Here is a 21,065-nt window from a genome sequence, read left to right as displayed (position 1 = left end):
GTGCATAGAGAAACAAGACGTGGAAAGAGATTCAAACGGAGGGTATTTAAACGTTGTGAGCAGTCTAAATGTGTAGACGTTAGAGAAAGGGGAAAGCAATTTTCAGTGGGACAATATTTTCTCACAGAGGTCATTTTCTTGGTCCTTTAAGACTATAAAACTCACCTAGAGTCACCTATGAAGATTATCTTGTCATTAAATCGAAAGTTTATAATCCTTGTGTGGCGTTTATTAAAAGGCAGCCTTTCTAAAGTCATTTCAACCTCGATAGACATGAAAACAGTCTATTAACACTATAAAACTATGTTGATCATACGTTCTTTAACAATGGTAATGAACGTAAGATTAGCACCAATAATGATAACTTCATGTGTTAAATGAGAGCAGATTGGCTCTGTTAAAAGGGCTATTCAAGGCATAACTTTCCAAACTCCAAGAACCACCTGAGTTAATTATATCCACCACCTATGTCTTTGCCTTCACATCTCCCAGTACGACGTGTTTCTCCCCGGCCCAAGACGATCTCTTTTCCCCTCCTCCCTCAGGTCAATCATGCCCTCCTCTTTGTTCCCACAGGCTCCAGTGGCTGAGAGTTCCGAAGCGAGAGCGAAGTTCCGTCTGGGTCAAGCTCCCAAAGGTAAGTCCAATTTCGGGAATGTTTCCTGAGATGTTACTAGCAGTAACACACCCATGACTTGCGTGTTAATGTGTCGCATCATTGTGACATCCGTGGTAACCCTCTGGTAACACCTTCATATCACTCTTTGTAACAGTGTTGGTAACGTCTACATACTCGCCACCTGGTAAAATACCTTCGTAACTCATGCTTTTAATGCCTTTGCTAATATCGCTAGTAACGCATCGCTCTCTGTCAGCTCCCTTAGTAACATCATCTGTAACACCTCACAGCAACGACGTTACTAACACCTGTTACTACCATGCTGGTAATACCCCTTGTAACAAATGCTGGCACTACTTCTGTTAACACCCTTTGACTGAACTCCCCCTCTTCCCTTCCCACCATGTAACACTCTCATCACCTCCCCCCACGGTAACACCCTTGGTAACGCTGAAGATAAAGCTACTCCCGGAAGTACAACAATTGCCGGTGTGTGTGTGTGTGTGTGTGTGTGTGTGTGTGTGTGGTGGCCACTGGCAGCGCTGGGGCCCAGAGCCTTGGCGTCCCCGTACCATCAGATAACCCACGTAAATTATGTCGCTCTCTGGTAAATGGTTCGTCCGAACTACAAGTTGAATACCAATGTTTGGCGTCGACCGATACATTCGCCATACGTCTGGCCCGGCAGCAGACCCACCTAGCTTGCTGACACTTGCTGCACGACGGTCATTATAAATGCAAGTGTAGAGTAAGAAACGACACGTAGAAATAGGATTCTTTATCCTCCTTTCCTTCAAGTGGTAGTGTTTGTTGATTATATATGCTAATGATGTACAGCGTGAGGTATCTTCGTGTATTTCTATCTCGTAGTAACCGACATTACATGGGCAAAGATATGCCCATGTCAAAGACAATTTCGGGTAAAATGACAAACTGTAAGAGAGAGATAATGTAGTGTTTGTAAACATTACGTTGAAAGTTAAATGGGAGAAGGAAAGACGAAAGGATGAAGATGATTCCACATCTTAGCTGTTCGACAGGAGGAGATACCATAAGAGGCAGTCCTCGAGTGGCTAGCTTCGTCACTGAATCTATGGGAAGCAACACTGTACGCATGCGCCTCAGGTCTAAGCCTTGGTGGCAGGAATACAGCGGATTGCTCACGAGAACACTGCCAAAATGAATACTTGTGGACCAGAGGTAGGTAAAAAATATTGAGGTATATAAAAGGGAAGGTTGAAAAGAGGTGCTGCCTGGAGAACTGATGATGTGTAAGGCATTTTGATTCCATACCCACCAATAGAGAGGCGGACGAAGAACCATCCCAAATATGTGAGTGTACGCCATACTAGGACAAATAAGACACCTACACTCCCAGCTTTCGGGAATCAGACTTAGTGATGTTAGTCAAGTTGGGTTTCCAGGATAGAGTGGAGGTTATACTTATGTCCAACACGTTTATGATATTATGAGGTTGAACTGTTGCGTTCTGAAACTGAACAGATGGAAACGCAGGATTCATTGTAGCAATAGTACTTCCCTACCCACTGATGTTGCACAGGTCCGAAATGGGAGGAAATGTGTTCAGTACGAGAAAGAGAACGAGTGTCAAAAGAAGGAGGGGAAGGAGAGTGAGTTGGTGTGAGTTGGTGAATTCATCAGCATAACAGTGAATAGGTCTAGAAGTTGCGGAGAGATCAACTATAGTGAAAAGAGAGTAGACCTCAGGACAGAACCTCGGGGAACACCACTCTTGCTAGAGCAAGTGTGGGAGGTCACTCCCTCAGCAACTCTGCAATGGAACGGCCGAAGAGGAAGCTATGCATTAGGATCATAATAGAGAGAAACAGAAACGACAAAAGAAGAAGGTTGAGAAAGCAAAGACGTATGCCACACCTGGAAAATTGATTTGGAAATGTCGAGGCCACGACAAAACATCTTCACCAAAAGAAGAACGAGTGAAACTGTCAGGAGAGAGAGAGAGAGAGAGAGAGAGAGAGAGAGAGAGAGAGAGAGAGAGAGAGAGAGAGAGAGAGAGAGAGAGAGAGAAACGACTAATGTGTCAGGGGAGGGAGAGGAATGAATAGAATATCAAGAGAGAGACAGAAGAAGTGAGGAACGACCGACCAAAGTATCATCAGGAGCGAGTGGTAGTGGCACGGTTAAGGACGTTTCATTCTCTTCCTCACCAGAGAATAATCCGCTTACGTCGCTTGTTTCTTTATGTCCTTCCTAATTATACTCCGCTACCAAAATAGACGCAACATGGAGGGCGTGATTCCCCAGATTATGGCCTCCCGCGCCCCGCCCTTGGCTATTGTCAACTTTCGCGCCATTCAGGGGCAGCGTTGTCAGGCCGTGCGCGTTGATCTTATCTCTCTTTATGTATATACACTATCCACAGGCGTTGACTGATTGCGCGACGCTGTATAAATTTTGTGGTCCGCGAGGATTTCAGACTTGGACAGGAATAGACATAGAAATAGACATTTGTCACATGATGAAGACAGTCTCCTGTGATATAGGGAGCGACGAAGACCACAACTGGCTTTGCGCGTCGTGCGCGCACTTTTTCATAGGATTATGACTCTTGCGCTCGAAAACAAAGACGCATCGGATACCGCACCTGGTGCACAGCCGACTCAGATATAACCATGATAACGAGAGGGGAACTACCAATTATGCCACTTTTGTATTCAACTTATCTGCCGTCAGTAATACCACGTGCGGCCGGATACGGGAACACGTGCTACCCTCCTCATTTATCAGAGGGCCGCTTCCCTGCCTTCTGAAAACCTCCCAAACCCTACTGACACCTCCCAAACCCTACGGACGCCTCCCAAACCCTACTGATACCTCCCAAACCCTACGGACGCCTCCCAAACCCTACTGATACCTCCCAAACCCTACGGACGCCTCCCAAACCCTACGGTCGCCTCCCAAACCCTACGGACGCCTCCCAAAACCTCTGGACACTTTCCAAACCCTGCGGACATCTCCCAAACTCTACTGATACCTCCTAAACCCTCCGGCAACCTCCTAAATCCCCTCCAAATGAAGGAATTGGCTTGTAAAACCAGCGCGTGTGTGCTTGTAGTTGAGTGTTACCACAGTCAAGGAAAGAGGAGGTAGCGCTGGCGGTGTTACAACAGTACAATTAAGTGGCCATTCATCCGCAAATGATGGTTGATGACAGATAATCATGGGTAACGAGAGGCTATTCTTCCTCCCGGCGTAACACGCCCGGTCCTGTTATGGCGTAGGAGTCGTGCTAGGCTATGATGAATCTCCCAGTGTTGGCGGTGATTCATCAAGTGTTGGCGGTGAGTCATCAAGTGTTGGCGGTGAGTCATCCAGTGTTGGCTATGATTCATCCAGTGATGGTTATGATTCATACAGTGCTGGCTGTGACACACCCTGTGTTGGCTATGATTCATCTAGTTTTGGTTATTATTCATCCAGTGGTGGCTATGATTCATCCAGCGTTAGCTGTGATTCATCCAGTGTTGGCTGTGATTTACCCAGTGTTAGCGGTGATTCACCCACTGTTGGCTATGATTCATCCCGTGTTGGCTATGATTCATCCCGTGTTGGCTATGATTCATCCCGTGTTGGCTATGTTTCGTCCCGTATTGGCTATGATTCATCCCGTGTTGGCTGCGATGTATCATGTGTTGGTTGTGATAATAAGGCAGTGTTATGTGTGATTCATATCCAGACCCCTGATTTACCAAGTGTTAGATGTGATTCTCCTGCTATTTGCTTCACTTCCTAAACCAGGTGTAGACAGTGATTCACCGGCGTCGGCTATGATTCACCACATGCTCGCTGTGACCAGCCAAATTGTACTGTGATTCACCACATGTTCGTCATGATTCACCATCTATGGGCAACGATTCACCACGTGCTGGCTACAATAAGCCTTAGGCTGTATAATTTATCACGTGTTACTGTATCATTCACCACACGCGCTCAGTATAATCCACCACGTGCTTTCCATGATTCACCACGTGTAGGCTATAATCAACCACGTTTCTTTGCCTCATCAAGCTCTGACAGTGAATGGCTCACCTCGTCTAAGCGTCGTCCGAATTCTGATATCCAGGTCATAGTGAAGATGTCATGAATGCATTGTAGACTCAGTGGAATCAGTCAGGATCATCAGACAGCTGTTAAAATGGCCCCTGTGTTTTGCAGTTCATGACGCCTCTGGTTCTCTAGAGTTAGTTACAACGATCTCAGGTTTTTTATAGTAGGTTACGATGACCTTAAGGTTTGTCTGTAATTGGTTACAATGACCCCTGGTTCTCTATAGTTAGAATGACTCCTAGTTATTTACATTGGAATAAAATAACCTCTAGTCTCGTGGGCTTTGGATAACGTATCGTTCTCTACAGTTGGTTAGAATGGTCTCAGTTCTCTACAGTTGGCTAGAATGGTCTCAGTTCTCTACAGTTGGCTGGAAGTCTCAGTTCTCTACAGTTGGCTAGAATGGTCTCAGTTCTCTACAGTTGGCTAGAATGGTCTCAGTTCTCTACAGTTGGCTAGAATGGTCTCAGTTCTCTACAGTTGGCTAGAATGGTCTCAGTTCTCTACAGTTGGCTGGAAGTCTCAGTTCTCTACAGATGGCTAGAATGGGCTCAGTTCTCTACAGTTGGCTAGAATGGTCTCAGTTCTCTACAGTTGGCTAGAATGGTCTCAGTTTTCTTAGATGGTTAGCATGACTCCTAGAACTCTACAGTTGCTTAGATTAATCCCTGGTTTGTTTTCACTTGCTTAGAATGACAGCTGGAGCTGTTTATCTGGCTAGAGTAACACAATATCATCCTAGTAACCCTTTTCCACTGCAATTATTGTGACCTCTGACTCCTGGGTTGGTTGACCTCCATGTTAATTACTTACCATTAGTTTAACTGGGATGTTTATCGTCTCGGACATGACTGCCATATGACACTACCAAAATACCTTGAGCCAACCCTGTCATATGACACTCTTATCAGTACCATAAGTCAAGTACCACAATAGTACCATAACCAGGTAGGTACCAGTACCCACATGACACTTCTAAAGTACCGTTAGGTCAGGTACTGAGGGTACACTGGTAGTTGCCTGACACAGTACCGTAAGCCAGGTACCCTTACTAGGCATGAGGTACTAGGCTTCATAACTTGACAGTGATACTTCATCATTCATGAACGAATGAATGAATGAACCAGCCCTTTAAGATATATCAAAATATCCGGATTTAACATGGTCATAAAAAAGGTTTAATTAACTTGTACTTGTTAATAAGAGCCTTGTTATATATTGAAGGCCATTAAAGTAGGTAATAGATCATTGACAACCATGTTCACTGAGCCGTAAATGGCTGAATTTCAATTTTCTTTTTCCTTATTTTCTCGCCATTTCGTTGCTTGAAGATTGTCCAAATTAGTCTTACTTAGTCAGATTCGTCGGATGGTTTGTAAGGCCAAGGTGCTGCAAACAGAGCACCAGCAAGAACAATGAAAGCAACAAGAACACTGAAAAGAAAGGAAAATATCAAACAAAAGCTAACCAATATTGAAAGTAACAAAACAAAAACCAGAGGATTCATCCCTCGCCACGCGTTCAATTATGCATTAATATTCCTTACGAAATTCAAGGCCCCTAGTTTACTATGGCAGTTGACAGTTAGAATGTGTCATAAATGAATGACCCCCGTCGCTATCAGATTAGAGTACATGGTTCATCTAAACCCAAGTGTGAATAAAATCTATCTCTCGTGCGCGGTGCGTTCCGATCCCGCAACACACAACGGAGCCTCTAATGACCGCTCAAACGCACCTCCCCGGAATAATAAGCAATTTTGGACTCTAAATTTGCCCTCGTTATAGCTCATTTTTCATTCCAGACGCATAAACGTCTCGATATCGCCAACGTGTGCGGGGTCCAGAAAGTCCGAACGTCTCCCCTGGGTCCTGCAAACGAAAGAATTTGTAAACATTGTCCCGATCAATATTCTCCCCCACACCGTAGTAAGCGCAGTAAGGATACAAAAAAAAAAAATGTATCAGCTGCGCCATCTATACGCCCATCTAGGCTGTCAAATTAGTCATAAGGCTGGCCAATGAGCGACCACAACGCCCCTAATAACTCAGTGGCCCTGTCACGGAGCGTCTATTATGCGCGCTTCGGGGCCCCTAAGCATCAATTATAAATGTAACCCCGCCTGTGATTGGCCGGTTCCGTGTTATGATCGCGCGGGTAATGCACGCCACGGGGCCCACCTCGATCAATAACAGCTGATCCGCTGGCGGGAAAAGTGGCGGGAAATTTGACGTTGATGGAAGGAAACTGGATTACTGCACATTAGTACCTCAATACACCAATTACGGCCGAGATAAATTATCTTGATATCATTAAGGAAAGAAACTCAGACGTAAAAAAAAGACAACATAGGACGATGATGCGAGGAGCAATGATCTAATGATAGTGGTGTCAGGGAAGATAAAACTGGTTGGAAATAAGTGACAAACTTATTGAAAACTAAGAAGAAAGTGGCAATCACTGATAATGAGTGATTAGTCCGTGTAATTACAAACTACAAACAACAATAATGAAGCAAAGAAAATAATGTGTTCGATGACAAACAGTCCCTTTAAAACTAAAGGCAACAAATGAAGCGTTAAGAATATTTACAATTTGTTTCATACAAACCTATTGTAATATCTTTTACCAACTGGATATAACCGTAATTTGATTTTTCTTTTAAAAGATCTTGAGTGTGTAGTTATCTATTGATAATCCCCTGTTTCTATTACACGGGGGAGGGAGTTCCTCATGTGGGACCACATCTCTTGAACATTCTCTAACCTGTGTGTGTGTGTGTGTGTGTGTGTGTGTGTGTCCTCCAGCAAGTAACTTAACCTATAAGTATTTGCGATATTTTACATATACCTATTCAGATACAGTAGTTCTAAGGACGTTGTATAGATGTGTCTTGGACCCTAAATGCCAAAGAATGGGAGAGGATGGATGTGCTAGATATCAAATGTGTGAGGACAGTATGTGGTGTGATGAGCGTTGATTGTGTAAGGAATGACGATTTAAGAATGAGGTGTACTAATCAGCAAAGTTTACTTGAGACAGCTGACCTGGGTGCACTGAAATGGTATAAACATTTGGAGCGGATGAGTGAAGAAAGATTGTCTAATAGGATCTATGTGTAAAGTTTGGAAGAAGTAAGAGGAATGGAAAACTAAGAAGGAGACTGGTGAATGGAGTAAAAGAGATTTGGAGATAGAAGAAGCATGAACAATCAGGAAGATGAGAGGCGTGCATGGGATGGAATGAATTAGAGCGAGGTGGTATACGGGGGGAAACGACGTGCTGCTGGCGGGCCTGAGCAGCGCATACGAAGTGATTCCTGGGAAATCACGATATTGGCCTCTGGAACTTGATTGTGGATTGTGGGTAGTGTGTTTTGGTTTTTGGTGCATAATACACAAAATCTAAAGAGTGGATACGAGCAAATGCGACGATTGTTTCGTCCGTTCCTGGCGCTATTTCTCTAAAGAGGGAAACAGGGAACAAACCCTGAAAAACTCTCATTTGATAAATCTACTTACACTTTGTTTTCACATATTCAATCTTAATTTCATGTCAGGGAACACATTTATTCAAGACTGTAATTAGATACCTTAATACAATTGATCTAAGTTGTATGTAAGGTAATTATGTACAAAATTATTATAATATAGTTAGAATATATTTAAGTTTTTCAAAGTGAAGAAGACACAAAGCCTTTTTACGAGTAAAATTCACAAGAGAACGTTTAATCCCAATTCATACATTATGGCCATCCAAGCCATTGTGTTCGCCCAGCACAAAAACATGAGGGTCATTTTCGTGTCTCCCTTACATCACATGGTTCTTCCATTGACGCTTAAGCTCTCGTCATAAAAGCTTTAGCTTGCGTATTGATGTCCTCCGCCCACCACGGTCCTCATCTCGTAAGAAAAGATCATAAAATGCTGACCAATTTCACGATAACTTCTCTGGCCTAAATGATGGGGTCTTTCTCTACACTCACACATTTCTTTCTTGATATTTTCTTTTTCACAGAGGGATTCTTGCTGGGTAAGTTTTCTTCTGGATTGTATAGTTTATTGTATATCGCCTTGTGACAGTGGTAACACTAGTAATAGTATTAGTAGTAGTAGTACTACTAGTAGTAGTAGTAGTAATCCCCCTGGGTGATATCATATGTCACGTCTGCCTTAAGTCAGAGAGAGAGAGAGAGAGAGAGAGAGAGAGAGAGAGAGAGAGAGAGAGAGAGAGAGAGAGAGAGAGAGAGAGAGGCAAGGCTTTCAAGTGGCACAGAGAGTCAAGGCCCTCAAGTGGTGAAATGAGTCAAGGCTTTCAAGTGGTGAAGTGAGGCAAGGCCTCCAAATGGTAAAGTAAGGCAAGGTCCTCAAGTGGTGAAATGAGTCAGAGGTCTCGAGTCTGGTTAAGTGAGACAACAGGTCAGAACGATACTGTATCTTTTCGTACCATAGTTACTGGTTTGACAGTCCCAGCACAGCAGCCTGTCTGCCTATCCATGCTGCAGACCCTCGGTGTCAGTCCTCAACCCTGTGAGTTAGTCATTATAGGTTTCTGTTTCACTGAAAACAAAGGTTAAGGATGAAGCATCTCATTCTCTGTTGTTGTCTTTTGATATACTTACTGGCTGACGGAGTTTTTCCCTATATATCTTATGACTGCATTCATAATAGTAACCTAATCCTATGCATGATTTTGAATAGACATTTCTAGGCTTACGACTACAAGGTATATCAAATTCCATCTAGAAATCACATGAGAAAGCGAACACTTAAGTGTATGTATGTATGTATGTATGTATGAGTATATGTATGTGTGTATGTATGTATGTATGTGTGTATGTACGTATGTATGTATATATGTATGAATGTATGTATGTATGTATGTATGTATGTATGTATGTATGCATGTCTTTTGTTTGCATTGTATAACCACATATATGTAATTAGACCTAACCTATTCTGTGCAGTCTTACTGTTTATCAGATCCGGGTCCATGTGAAGGTATGTAGGTGTTCTAATCCGTTGAGTGTAGAAATCAGCGGAACTGAGTCTAGTGTACCGACCTTTCAGTTCTGGTACTTCCAAAAGCATTAGATCTCATTATACAGAGATTCTTGAGCTTTTAGCATGGCTTTAGTGCCAAGCGGCAAATCACATTCTACTGTACACTGTGTTAAGGTGTCAGGATGACATCAGCGATGGAATGACGCCCTCACAGGCCAGCACCCCTGACTGTTGAGGGTGCGCTTCACTACACCACAATGAGGGAACAATTTTATACAAGATCATAAAGCTGTATTGTACCACATCGTCTCGTGAATAACCGGCATTAGATACCTGATATACGCAAGTCTTCCGGGGGCATTATCATTGCTGATTAAACTTGGCAGTTTTTTGGACTCCTTTGAATGTTTAAATAACAGCCTCTCCATCCCTGCCACCTGGCGACCCTCTCGTCAATCTCCCGCTTCCATCACACTCAGACAACACAACAATCTTGGCGCATTCTTCCGCTCAAGTTGCTTGTATAAGTTACGGCCGCTGGTGCATTTCCATATCAATAACATCTCAAGTTCCCATCGTGCTGGCGTCCCTCGGGAGTGAAGATAATTGTGGGGTGTTGAGTTGCCGGAGTTCCGGGTGGTAAGCGTCAGGAGAGGGGAGCAGGAACCTGATCTCGAGGGCTCCACCTCTGATACTGCAAACCTGATGGCGCTATCTACCTACTACACAGGAGCCGACGCAACGAATATTCACGTAAGGAAAACGAGATGAATCCCTGATTCCCAGGAGAATATTCACTTGCCCTTTGAGCTTGGTACAGACTTGGAGAACCGTTGTCCTTCGGAACTATCAGAAACTATATAATATGTAACATTCGCTATCTACATTCTCATCCCTGGGGCGCCCTCCGCGGGGTGTCGCAGATACAGCTTCATATCGGTGAGTTCTCCCAGGGTGTGTGTCTCCCAGGCGGCGGTGGTGGCCTCTGGTGGGTAATTACAGGGTCGTTGGAGACATCCCAGCGACCCTGGGCATTGTCGTCGCCCTGACCGCCAGCAGGGCACAGCGGAGGCCAGAGCCGACCCTACACCTACCACACTTTCCCTGCCTAACGCACGCCAGTTGCGCTTGGCTTCGGACACAAGGCTGCTGGGAAAGGAAGAATGAATCACCATTTCAATGTGTTGAGTGCAATTACAATTAGAGGGAAAATCTCAATTTCACTAAAGGATATCATGGGCTCTTCGTCTTCATTTATCTCCGAGGGGCCATAGTATGACGGCTATTAAGCAGGGTTGCCGAAGAATTTCTTGAATTTCCTCCACCGACCAGACTAGCTTAGTTCTGGGTGGTGTCGGAGTGCGAGCAGTGAGGGTCTGTTGGCGGAGCCTTGAGGGAGGATCTTCGGCAGCGGGACACTACCGCTGGCCGACTTTACTAAAGGTTGTCAGGAGCAGTGCGGCGGCGTCTCTAACATAATCATGTGCATGTCCCAGGGCGGTGATGTACCACGGTGGTCCAACGGGACACCCAGGGGCCAGGGACCTCTGCCAGGAGGCCCCCAGGAGGCCTTTCTTACCCTGCGACTTTCCCCTTCTCTAACGCCAGAGCTCGAGAAGTCACCTTTTCTTTGGCCAACGGGCTTACTGACGTGTTCTTTCACGGGTGCCCCGGGCGTCGGCGAGGTTCTTTCTTCGGCTCCCCAAGTAGGCGTGGTCGGCCCCGGCAGCCCTCCAGCCCCGTCAAGACGAAGAAGCAATTACGATACTTGACAAAACCTGACACAAAACCATCCGGAGCGGACTCGCAGGGCGGCACAATCGTCCACACTGGGTTTTTGTGCGTGTCAGAAAGCATTAATAAACCAGGCGATCCCACAGAGCAGATCGCTCAGGCCATGTATGAGCAGACTGCAGTGAGCGACTTGCAGAGAGAGGGCTAGGCTCGTCCCAGCGGTGATACACAGGCTTCACAACACGACTCGATAGCACAGTATCTCCTCTCTCTCTCTCTCTCTCTCTCTCTCTCTCTCTCTCTCTCTCTCTCTCTCTCTCTCTCTCTCCAGATACAATGCCCATTTTCTCGAACAGTGATCAAAGATACGGTAGATGTACCTTACGATAGACCAATGTACGAAGAACGTGATCTTATCACTACATACCTTTATATGTATTTGCTTTTCCCTCCTCTCTTTTTTTTTCTCTCCTTTGTCAGGTTCCCATAACCAGTTCTGAACAAGAGCGCCTAAGGCTATACCTATATAATTACCCTCCCCATTGGACTGTGTCATTGAAAAAAAAAGAAAAGCTTAGCTTCTTGCGCCTGGTAGACCTCTATTCATCTTTTATCATCCATAGTCACGTGACAGAGCAAAGTTAACGACATTTTATGACTTTTCGCTGGGAACTATTTCATGGATGTTCAACATTTTCATGAAAATCAATAGTGTAGGGTATAGTGAGGTGCATTCTGGAATAGTAAAGTTAAGAATAATCAAAGATTATATTCATGTTCGAAGGCTGTTCGTACCTGAACCATCCTATTGAAGTGGGAATAATGATAATACATTGTGGGAGAAAGAGGGAAATTTCAAATACACCAATGATGAGGCGATAGTGAGCTGTTTGTCAGAACTCCTGCCTGTAAATATCATCGTACTTAGTATGGCGATAAACAGATCATGCACAAGCCTCTTATAGTTCTACGAGAGAGGAAGCTCTGTTTTAGACAAAGCAGATGGACTATTGGACTGTGTATTCTTGGATAGCCCAAAGGTTATCAACGTTGTCCCACACAGGAGACCTTTAAAGAGGCCGGATTTTCAGGCGTTCATTACTGGGAGACTCCTTCGATAGATCGAACAATATATCAGCAGAAGGAAACAAATGAAGTATATTAGATGCCGCATCTCAGCGGGTTGGAATGAATAGCGGCGTGCCGCTAGGCCCGTTCTTAGGATCTTTTCTATTCCTGATCAGTGTAGATCCCAGAGGCTTATGAAATTCTACCTGATTATGCTTGCAAATGATCATGAGAGAAGTAAGGAAGGAAGACTATGTAAGATAGCAGAGGGATTTTCTTAATAGCTCCAGAGCTGGTTTGTTACACGGTTGATGAAGTAATGAAGATTGGACACATCTAAAGAAGAACATGATGAAACCGCGAACTGGCAGGAAACAAGTTCATGAATCCATGTGCGAAAGGAATTTGGGGATCGACAATGTGACCAATCTATAGTTAGAACTGTCTCCTGATTAATGTCAGAATCGCATCTTAAGTCTATAGTTTAGTAGGTGCTTAGCATAATACTTGAAATTTATATTAGACCTAAAGTAGACCATACATATCAAAGTTGTTCTCTAAACTTAAATAAAACTAAAAGAAATTAAAAGAAAAGGTCGAGAGAAGGGCATCAAAAATGGCACCTAAAATAAGAGAGCTGAGTTACATGGAGAGGCTACAGCCTATCATGGAAGAGAGAGGAAAGAGGAAACTTGATCAAAACCTTCACGTCTGCAATCCAGACTGACAGCGTCGAACTTTTACTTTTGAAAGATGAATAGAATTATTTCTACATCATCAGAGCTGTGGCTGAATGGGATGAAAGGAACAATGAGACTGTGTGTTTATATATATATATATATATATATATATATATATATATATATATATATATATATATATTCATGTCATACCAGCAATTACCACAATTACCAGCGGTCTTTCATGTCAAAGTACAGCTTGTGTCTCACAGAGCCAGAAGGAAAAAAAGGTCATCCAATTAACCAATTTCTGGTAATTAAGTGTAATTTCTTGCTCTGCTTCTGGCCTTGATGGGGGATCTTCAGTGATCAGTAATACTGTCAGACGGGCAGTAGTGTTAAGGGGGCGAACGTCTTTGAGTAAGAATTCATTGTCCTCCTTGTCTAATTTGCCACATTGTATTTCAAGTCTGTAATTGTTATATAATGAGATGATTCATATGAATATGTATGTTGCTAACCACGAGGAAAATGAAATACGATAAGATCCTAAGTGCACTTTCGTGTAATGATCACATCGTCGGGGGAGATACAAGAATGAAACAGAACACGTAGAACAGGCCGTTGGTATGCGAGGAAGAGACGTACTTAAGACGCCATTGGTAAACAAGCCGCTTGTAATATATTTATATATATATATATATATATATATATATATATATATATATATATATATATATATATATATATATATATATAAGTAGCAGTTCTTGCAAACTTAACCTTTTATAATGACCAGATGACTGCAGCCATTAACGCCATGTTACACGTACCGAGCATACAAGACTGCACCAAACTGGCATGTCTTTCACAAATAAACACAATGTGTTAAACAGACCTTCATCAACAACAGCAACAAAAATTCCGACTTCGAAAAACAACTTAGATAATCTATACAAAACAAGTTCCCAGTGGCAAAAGCTACGAGCAACACCACAATATACACAAGATATTACCGCAACCAGATGTCAACAGGTTACTAGACAAATGAAAGTGTACTGCGAGGCACCGTCTCCAGAAGCATCAACCGTACAACACAAGACAACAAAGTCATCTGCAACGTCAGTTTAGTCATCTGCTACAGTAACAAAAACAAAACAAAAGCAAAAAATATGTACAACCTCTTCAAGAGCAACCAGCTGGACAAAAAACAAGACGCATAAGAAGAATCCAACGTCGATGATGAATTCAGATGTCAAGAGGGAGACTGTGAGCTCTCGACCAACTTGCCACACGTTGGAAGCACAACCTGTACACTATCCACAAGCGTTATCCTACACTTACGAGAAGTCTCCAACAAACTATATGTCACCAAAAGGCCTGACGCTGTCCTCACACGAGAGCTAGTTGTTACATCTACAAGGATATCAACATACAAGACGCCTACACATCACTAATGCACTAATTGTCTTTGAACAACAACCAAAACTCAATCATCAGAACACGAGACAAGACATGCAACTACAGCTACACGCCCCAGCATCACGTTACAACCAATGAGCGCGCAGTGCCGCGTGCTCATCCGCTCACTGGTATTACCCAGCCTCACCCAGCTACCCACAGTCATGCCCAGCTGCTCCACTGACCTCTCCACACGTACCTGAGGATGATTTTATGGATTCCGATCGACACGTTGCGACAACCTACACAACTTCCCTACCTATATAAAAAGAGAAACTAGATAAATATAAAAGATCATAAAGAATCTGATAAGAAAAAAGTTATCTGGTCATTTCAAGAACATATATATATATATATATATATATATATATATATATATATATATATATATATATATATATATATATATATATATATATATATATTAGCTTATGCAAAGTACCTTTTTTCTAAACGCCTCGTAGATATAAGATGAACAGCTGGGTTTACTAAGAGCCGGTTGCCCTGCCCGGCGCTCGAACACAGACTCGTGAGGGCCATTATTTGCAACTCCGGCCACTACACTACGGAGGCTCTATACCTGAGACCTGGATATTCTCGTATTTAAGACTGTTTCTTTGTACAGTTCATTTTTGTTTAATAATTATTGCTACGTGCTAAATAGGACCCATCCATTTTCCATTATATTCTCCCTTTAAAGTTTAAAAAGATTGGTCAGCGGAAAACGAGTGGCGGACACAGTACAAGGAACGCTGTCTGGTGCTGCTGTCTGGAGTACACCAGAGATGTGACCTTTGACTCGATGACTTGAATGTTTAATTAATATCAGATGTTCAGATACAACGGAAATAAACATTTTAAAGCTACTTGTTCTCTTGGCTCGCGCTCATATTCATTCTCTCTCTCTCTCTCTCTCTCTCTCTCTCTCTCTCTCTCTCTCTCTCTCTCTCTCTCTCTCTCTCTCTCTCTCGCGAAAGAGTTGAGGGGCAGGGACATATCATTGCATTTTTTTTGTAGCTACGTCTGAACACAAACAGAAACATATTCATCACAGATATTAGTACGACGAGAGAGGCCATGATCTCGGTGTTGGATGGCACGTTCTTCTCCCACTCTTTCACTACACAGCAAAAAACGCCGTCGAACTCGACGTAAAGTACATGAAATATAGACCGACGTCAAACCTTCCCGCTCTCTACTCATTCTCTCATCATAAGGTCAATATAGAGCTACGCGTCGTAATGTAACCGTTTTCGTCATTAAGACAACGTATTTATCTAATGATTTCTAATGACGTCAGCGTAGCAACCAGAACATCTTTACACTTCACGAGGCAGGCCTTGTGTCGGGTAACTGTGTATATGATATAAACCTACATATGTATCCAGGCCTGTGTACATATGTAGATTCTTTAAGTATGGGTAGGTCTGTGTTTTTATGTAAATTCAACAGCAGTAGGCAGGTCTGTGTATAGACATAAAGCCCATAGGTATAGCTAGTTCTGCGTTTTCAAATAAATCCTACGGGCATGGACAAGTCTGCCTGTATTCATATAAATTCTACAGGAGCCGGCCGGGTTTGTGTGTATGTATATAAATCCCACAGGTGGAGCCAGGTCTCTGCCTTTATCTGATTTTGATCTGTGCATATAAATTGTTCATCTCAGACAATGAACTCATTGTATTCGAGGTTCAGAGGGTCATTGTCCATGGTTTGTATAATGAACGGGTGGTTTGCACAAACTGAGGTCCCAATGTGAGTGGTTCAGTAGGAGGGCTGCGTTGCTGTCGCTTACCACATCGTATGGAAAGGCAGACGAATAAGGGAGTCTAAAAGACGAAGAATGACACCTGAGGAAACACAGGATAAAGAGGAATTATAATGGATGATGAAGATGGAGTGAGGAGGAGGAGGAGTGTGTGTGTGTTGTGTGTCGGGCCTGCAAGAGGGCAACGCTGCCTGACAATGACATTGGCGAGTTAATGAAACATTCCTGGGAGTCTACCCCGCTGTGCTCGCCAGGCCCCCTGCCACACCGACCACCCGACTCACCGACCACCGACCAACCGACTAAACCGACCGACGGCCGGGCTGATCCAGCCGATCCTAACATACCGTATCCCGACGACGTACCATTTCACACTCCTTGATGGACCGAGGGGCCAACCGACCACCCGACAAATCCCGACACATCAACTGTCTCTCTCCCTCCCTTCCTCGCTTATCCGACCATCTGCCCGATATACGGCTTCCCGACCACCCGACCTCCCGACCCTACTTTGAAAAAAAGAAATGACTTTCATAGAACGTGGCCGAACAGACATCCGACCAGTGATTATCCGACCTTATCAAGACTTATGTCGGATGTATTCATCGATGATTATTACGATCGTAATGAAAATGGTATTGACTGTATGAGTCGATCCTTCTCAACCAAGCGAATCCTGACCTCCATCATAGTTATAATGACCCTCAAGAGGTCTGTATGATAACCACTGCTAACCACCGTCCCGTCACCCACTCAGCGCTTCACCTCAACCTCCAACCAAAACGTTCAACTCCATCGTTCGATCATAACGTTCAACGACAGCATTCGGAAACAGCGTTCGAACGCAACTCTCAACCACATTGAACCAGTCCTCACGATTCCCCTGCTTACTCAGACAAATATTAGTCGCCCTAATCTGGGGACATGTTTACCCACGTAAGGTTTTTGCAATAAACTATAAAGCAATTTGATCAACAAGCAGTCAGGCCCGCCAGGGTTACGATCCTCACACTACGATGAGGACGAACTCGGACGATGAGAGGCAGAGAGAGAGAGAGAGAGAGAGAAGAGAGAGAGAGAGAGAGAGAGAGAGAGAGAGAGAGAGAGTCAGACAGATAGACAGAGAAACAGGCGGATAGATCAGACGGAAAGACAGACAGATTGAGGTACACATACAGAATGGTGGACTGCCAGAGGCAGATATACAGAGAGAGACAGACAAACAGACAGAAAGACGGATTGAGGGACACACAGAATGGTAGATTTTTAGAGGCAGAGAGAGAGAGAGAGAGAGAGAGAGAGAGAGAGAGAGAGAGAGAGAGAGAGAGAGAGAGAGAGAATAAAAGATACATTAAACATGAAAGGAAAGAAACATGGACAACACGAGAGGCCTCTTATAGTCTAACACAAGGGAAGCGAGTACAATACCATTTGCTCCTCACGAGCATGAAGAGGTGTGGGACACAGAGACCACCATCCCTCCCGTACGACCACTTCATCACAGAGGAAAGAAGTGCAACACATCACGTCTGGGGAGGGAATCACTCACTACATCGACGTGTGGTGATGATCATGAGTGTATGTGATTTCACAAACGGCTGAGCCACGCTCACCTGTGGCTCTAGACACACAAAGAAGAACTCATTTGACCCGATTTCTGGAGAAAGTGTACCTGCGAATTTTACAGATTCGCATTGCCGAAATTTGCTCGATCATGTGTCAGTCATCAGTTGGCTTGAGCCAATTGATACCTGACACATGTGTGTTATTAACAGTTTTCATGGGACACCTACACTTTATAAGGTCTTCCACTCACCTCACCTTCGTATCCATCCCATGAATCTGGAAAACATGTGAGTTTTAGCTGGCTTAGAATTGGAGATCTACGAGGTACTATATCCAGAATTTGACTTAGCAAGACTTCAGTAATATACGTGTGTACTCTCTAAGTAACTAGGATTTCTAGAAGTCTTGGATACTGGATTTTGGATAACCGAGCCTTAGATGATATGATCCTGGATAACTGGATCATAGACCACTGGATCCTGGAAAACTGTGATATGGAAGACTGGAACCTCGATATCTGATTCGTCAATAAAATGGGACTGGAAAATCGAATCCTGGAACCTTATTCCAAGAGCGTTCCTCCATTTTCGATCATCTTGCGTGTTCCTCTGCCTCTCCTTTCCATTCTCGTGATTCCCACCTCTCCCCTACCTCCTTTTACTTCTTCTCCTCCTCCTCACCTACTCTTCTTCTCATCCTCATATGGACCCAACACCTCTATCCTCTTCCATGTTTTCAGTGGGATCTGCCGACCAAAGTACTCCTAACATGGATTCTTTATCCCACTGAAGTTTCATTACCTTCGTATCTCAAGTTGATTTATTTTTCTCTAATAAAAAGTGGGCAATATACTTTCATCCTCATCAATAGAAGTATTCCCCACTATTCTTTTTTTTTTTTTTTTTTTGCATACATTCCAATGATTTCTTTGTCATTTACTTTTACTGTGTATGTAATATGTAACTGACTTTTTTTTTGTCTGTATTGTAGGTATATTGTCCGTTTGCTCTCTTAATACCTGTTTTGATATTTTCTTCTTGAACTAATGTTACTCTTACGTATCAAAGACAAACAAACAACTTATAGGCACCGATCAGACTTGACTTTGGCACCAAAAAAGTCTCCCACATACTTAGATCACGATCTCAAAAACTATGAGTCAAGGTTAATGTTGAAGGGGAAGTCAGTACCCCCAGACCCCACCTGCCAGCCCCCATTAACGGCCCCCATTCACCCACGAACTGGGAGGATAGAAACCAATGATGCAAAATTGTTTTGGAAAATATCTCACTGTGAAATATTGAGGGAGCCACTCCTTGACGTATGTCGTTTACTCATTAATGAACTCTGCTGCAAACTTCTGTGGTGGGTTGTACCTCCTCACAGCATCGTACTCAGCGACTAACGACTTATGAACAGTCATTTGGATCCAGTCAGAAAACTGATTAGTAAATTTCACTACAGTGAATTTTATGCAGTGCTCCAAGAGAAGTCTCATAGTGCCCCAAGAAAAGTCCACAGAGTGCCCCAGGAAAAGTCCTCATAGTGACCCAAGAGAAGTCCACATAGTGCCCCAAGATATGTCTTCATAGTGCCCCAAGGGAAGTCCTCATAGTGCCACAAGAAAAGTTCCACAGAGTGCCCCAAGAGAAGTCCTCATAGTGCCCCAAGAAAAGTCCACAGAGCGCCCAAAGAAAAGTCCTCATAGTGCCCCAAGAGAAGTCCACAGAGTGCCCCAAGAGAAGTCCACAGAGCGCCCCAAGAAAAGTCCACAGAGCGCCCCAAGAAAAGTCCACATAGTGCCTCAAGAAAAGTCCACAGAGTGCCCCAAGAAAAGTCCACAGAGTGCCCCAAGAAAAGTCCACATAGTGACCCAAGAAAAGTTCACATAGTGCCCCAAGAAAAGTTCACATAGTGACCCAAGAGCAGTCCACTTACCTAACTAAACAGTCAGAGGAGATGATTGATGACTGACAAATATTGCCTGGGAAGATCATAACACAAGTTTTTTCTTTTTTCTCTCTTTAATAGTGGTTGAGGTTTATATATTTTCTCATCCTTCCTCAAAACCAGGCGAAGAAGTATTAGAGATGCACTCTGCCCTTAGTAGAATACTACACACACACACACACACACACACACACACACACACACACACACACACACACACACACACACACACACACACACACACATGCCTCATGCAGCAACACATGAGTCTGGCTACTTTATTTCCAAGAGAATAATTATGTGATCTTTGTGATAGATAAACTGCAGAAATTGATGACAGTCCATTGTTGACAAATAACTAATGGTGCCATGCGATAGTAAGGCTGCCGGCAGATGTTCTCCCAGACGCGATGGATGGCTGATGGAGCGATAGTGGGAAATAGATGGACGATTGTTTACCGGGATAATTCACTGGGAAATATTGACGGCAGGAAATTTATATTACGGCGAGGTGGAGGGGAGAGTGCGACAGTGGCCAAGGGGGGGAGTAGATGAGGGTCGGTGAGCAAGTTAGGCGCCGTTTATGCTTCCTGTGCCGTGTTAATATTACTTGTAAAACTTGTGCCTGTAACTTGTGCTCTGATTGGTCGAAGTGGAATTTGTGCTTGTCACTTGCCCTTTGATTGGCTGGAGTGAGACTTGTGCTTCTAATATGTTCTCTCACCTGCTGGGGTCAGTCTTATGTCCGTAACTTGTGCATTAATTGCCTAGGGTGAAATCCATTGGTATCATTATAGAAAACGGGATATCAATTAACCCCTAATGAACGAACCCAAAGCCTCAATACCCGGTGACGTCATTTGCACCTCCGATGCCGTCTGGATTGGTTGGTTGTTTAGCCCTTAAACCCATCAACTGCCTGGGTCATTAAGGTCATCAACGCCAAGCTACTACATACACCAACCGAAAGACATCGAACGCCTTCTTCAGGTGTTAAGGTTGATTATCAGACCACATACACCTCACTGTGTATATGGGATCCTAATACCTTCCTGTGTGGCGTAGGATTCTTATCTGCCACTTAGTAACCATCTCGCCTCGGATTTCCCAAGACGTCGCCTGGTCTC

At 43.8% G+C, this 21,065-nt stretch overlaps 1 protein-coding gene across 1 annotated transcript in view; it reads left to right on the top strand.

Annotated features, from left to right (window-relative positions):
* The first annotated feature begins 552 nt into the window (after positions 1-552).
* Positions 553-21,065, top strand: part of LOC139749262 (uncharacterized) — a 176,627-nt gene continuing 156,114 nt past the window's right edge. The window contains exon 1 of the mRNA XM_071662999.1: positions 553-637. Coding sequence (XP_071519100.1) covers positions 553-637 — 85 coding nt within the window. The remainder of the gene's footprint in view (positions 638-21,065) is intronic.

Source organism: Panulirus ornatus, chromosome 6, assembly GCF_036320965.1.
Source record: "Panulirus ornatus isolate Po-2019 chromosome 6, ASM3632096v1, whole genome shotgun sequence".
In the NCBI taxonomy this organism is placed as follows: Eukaryota; Metazoa; Arthropoda; class Malacostraca; order Decapoda; family Palinuridae; genus Panulirus; species Panulirus ornatus.
This window is presented reverse-complemented; position numbering and strand designations above follow the sequence as displayed.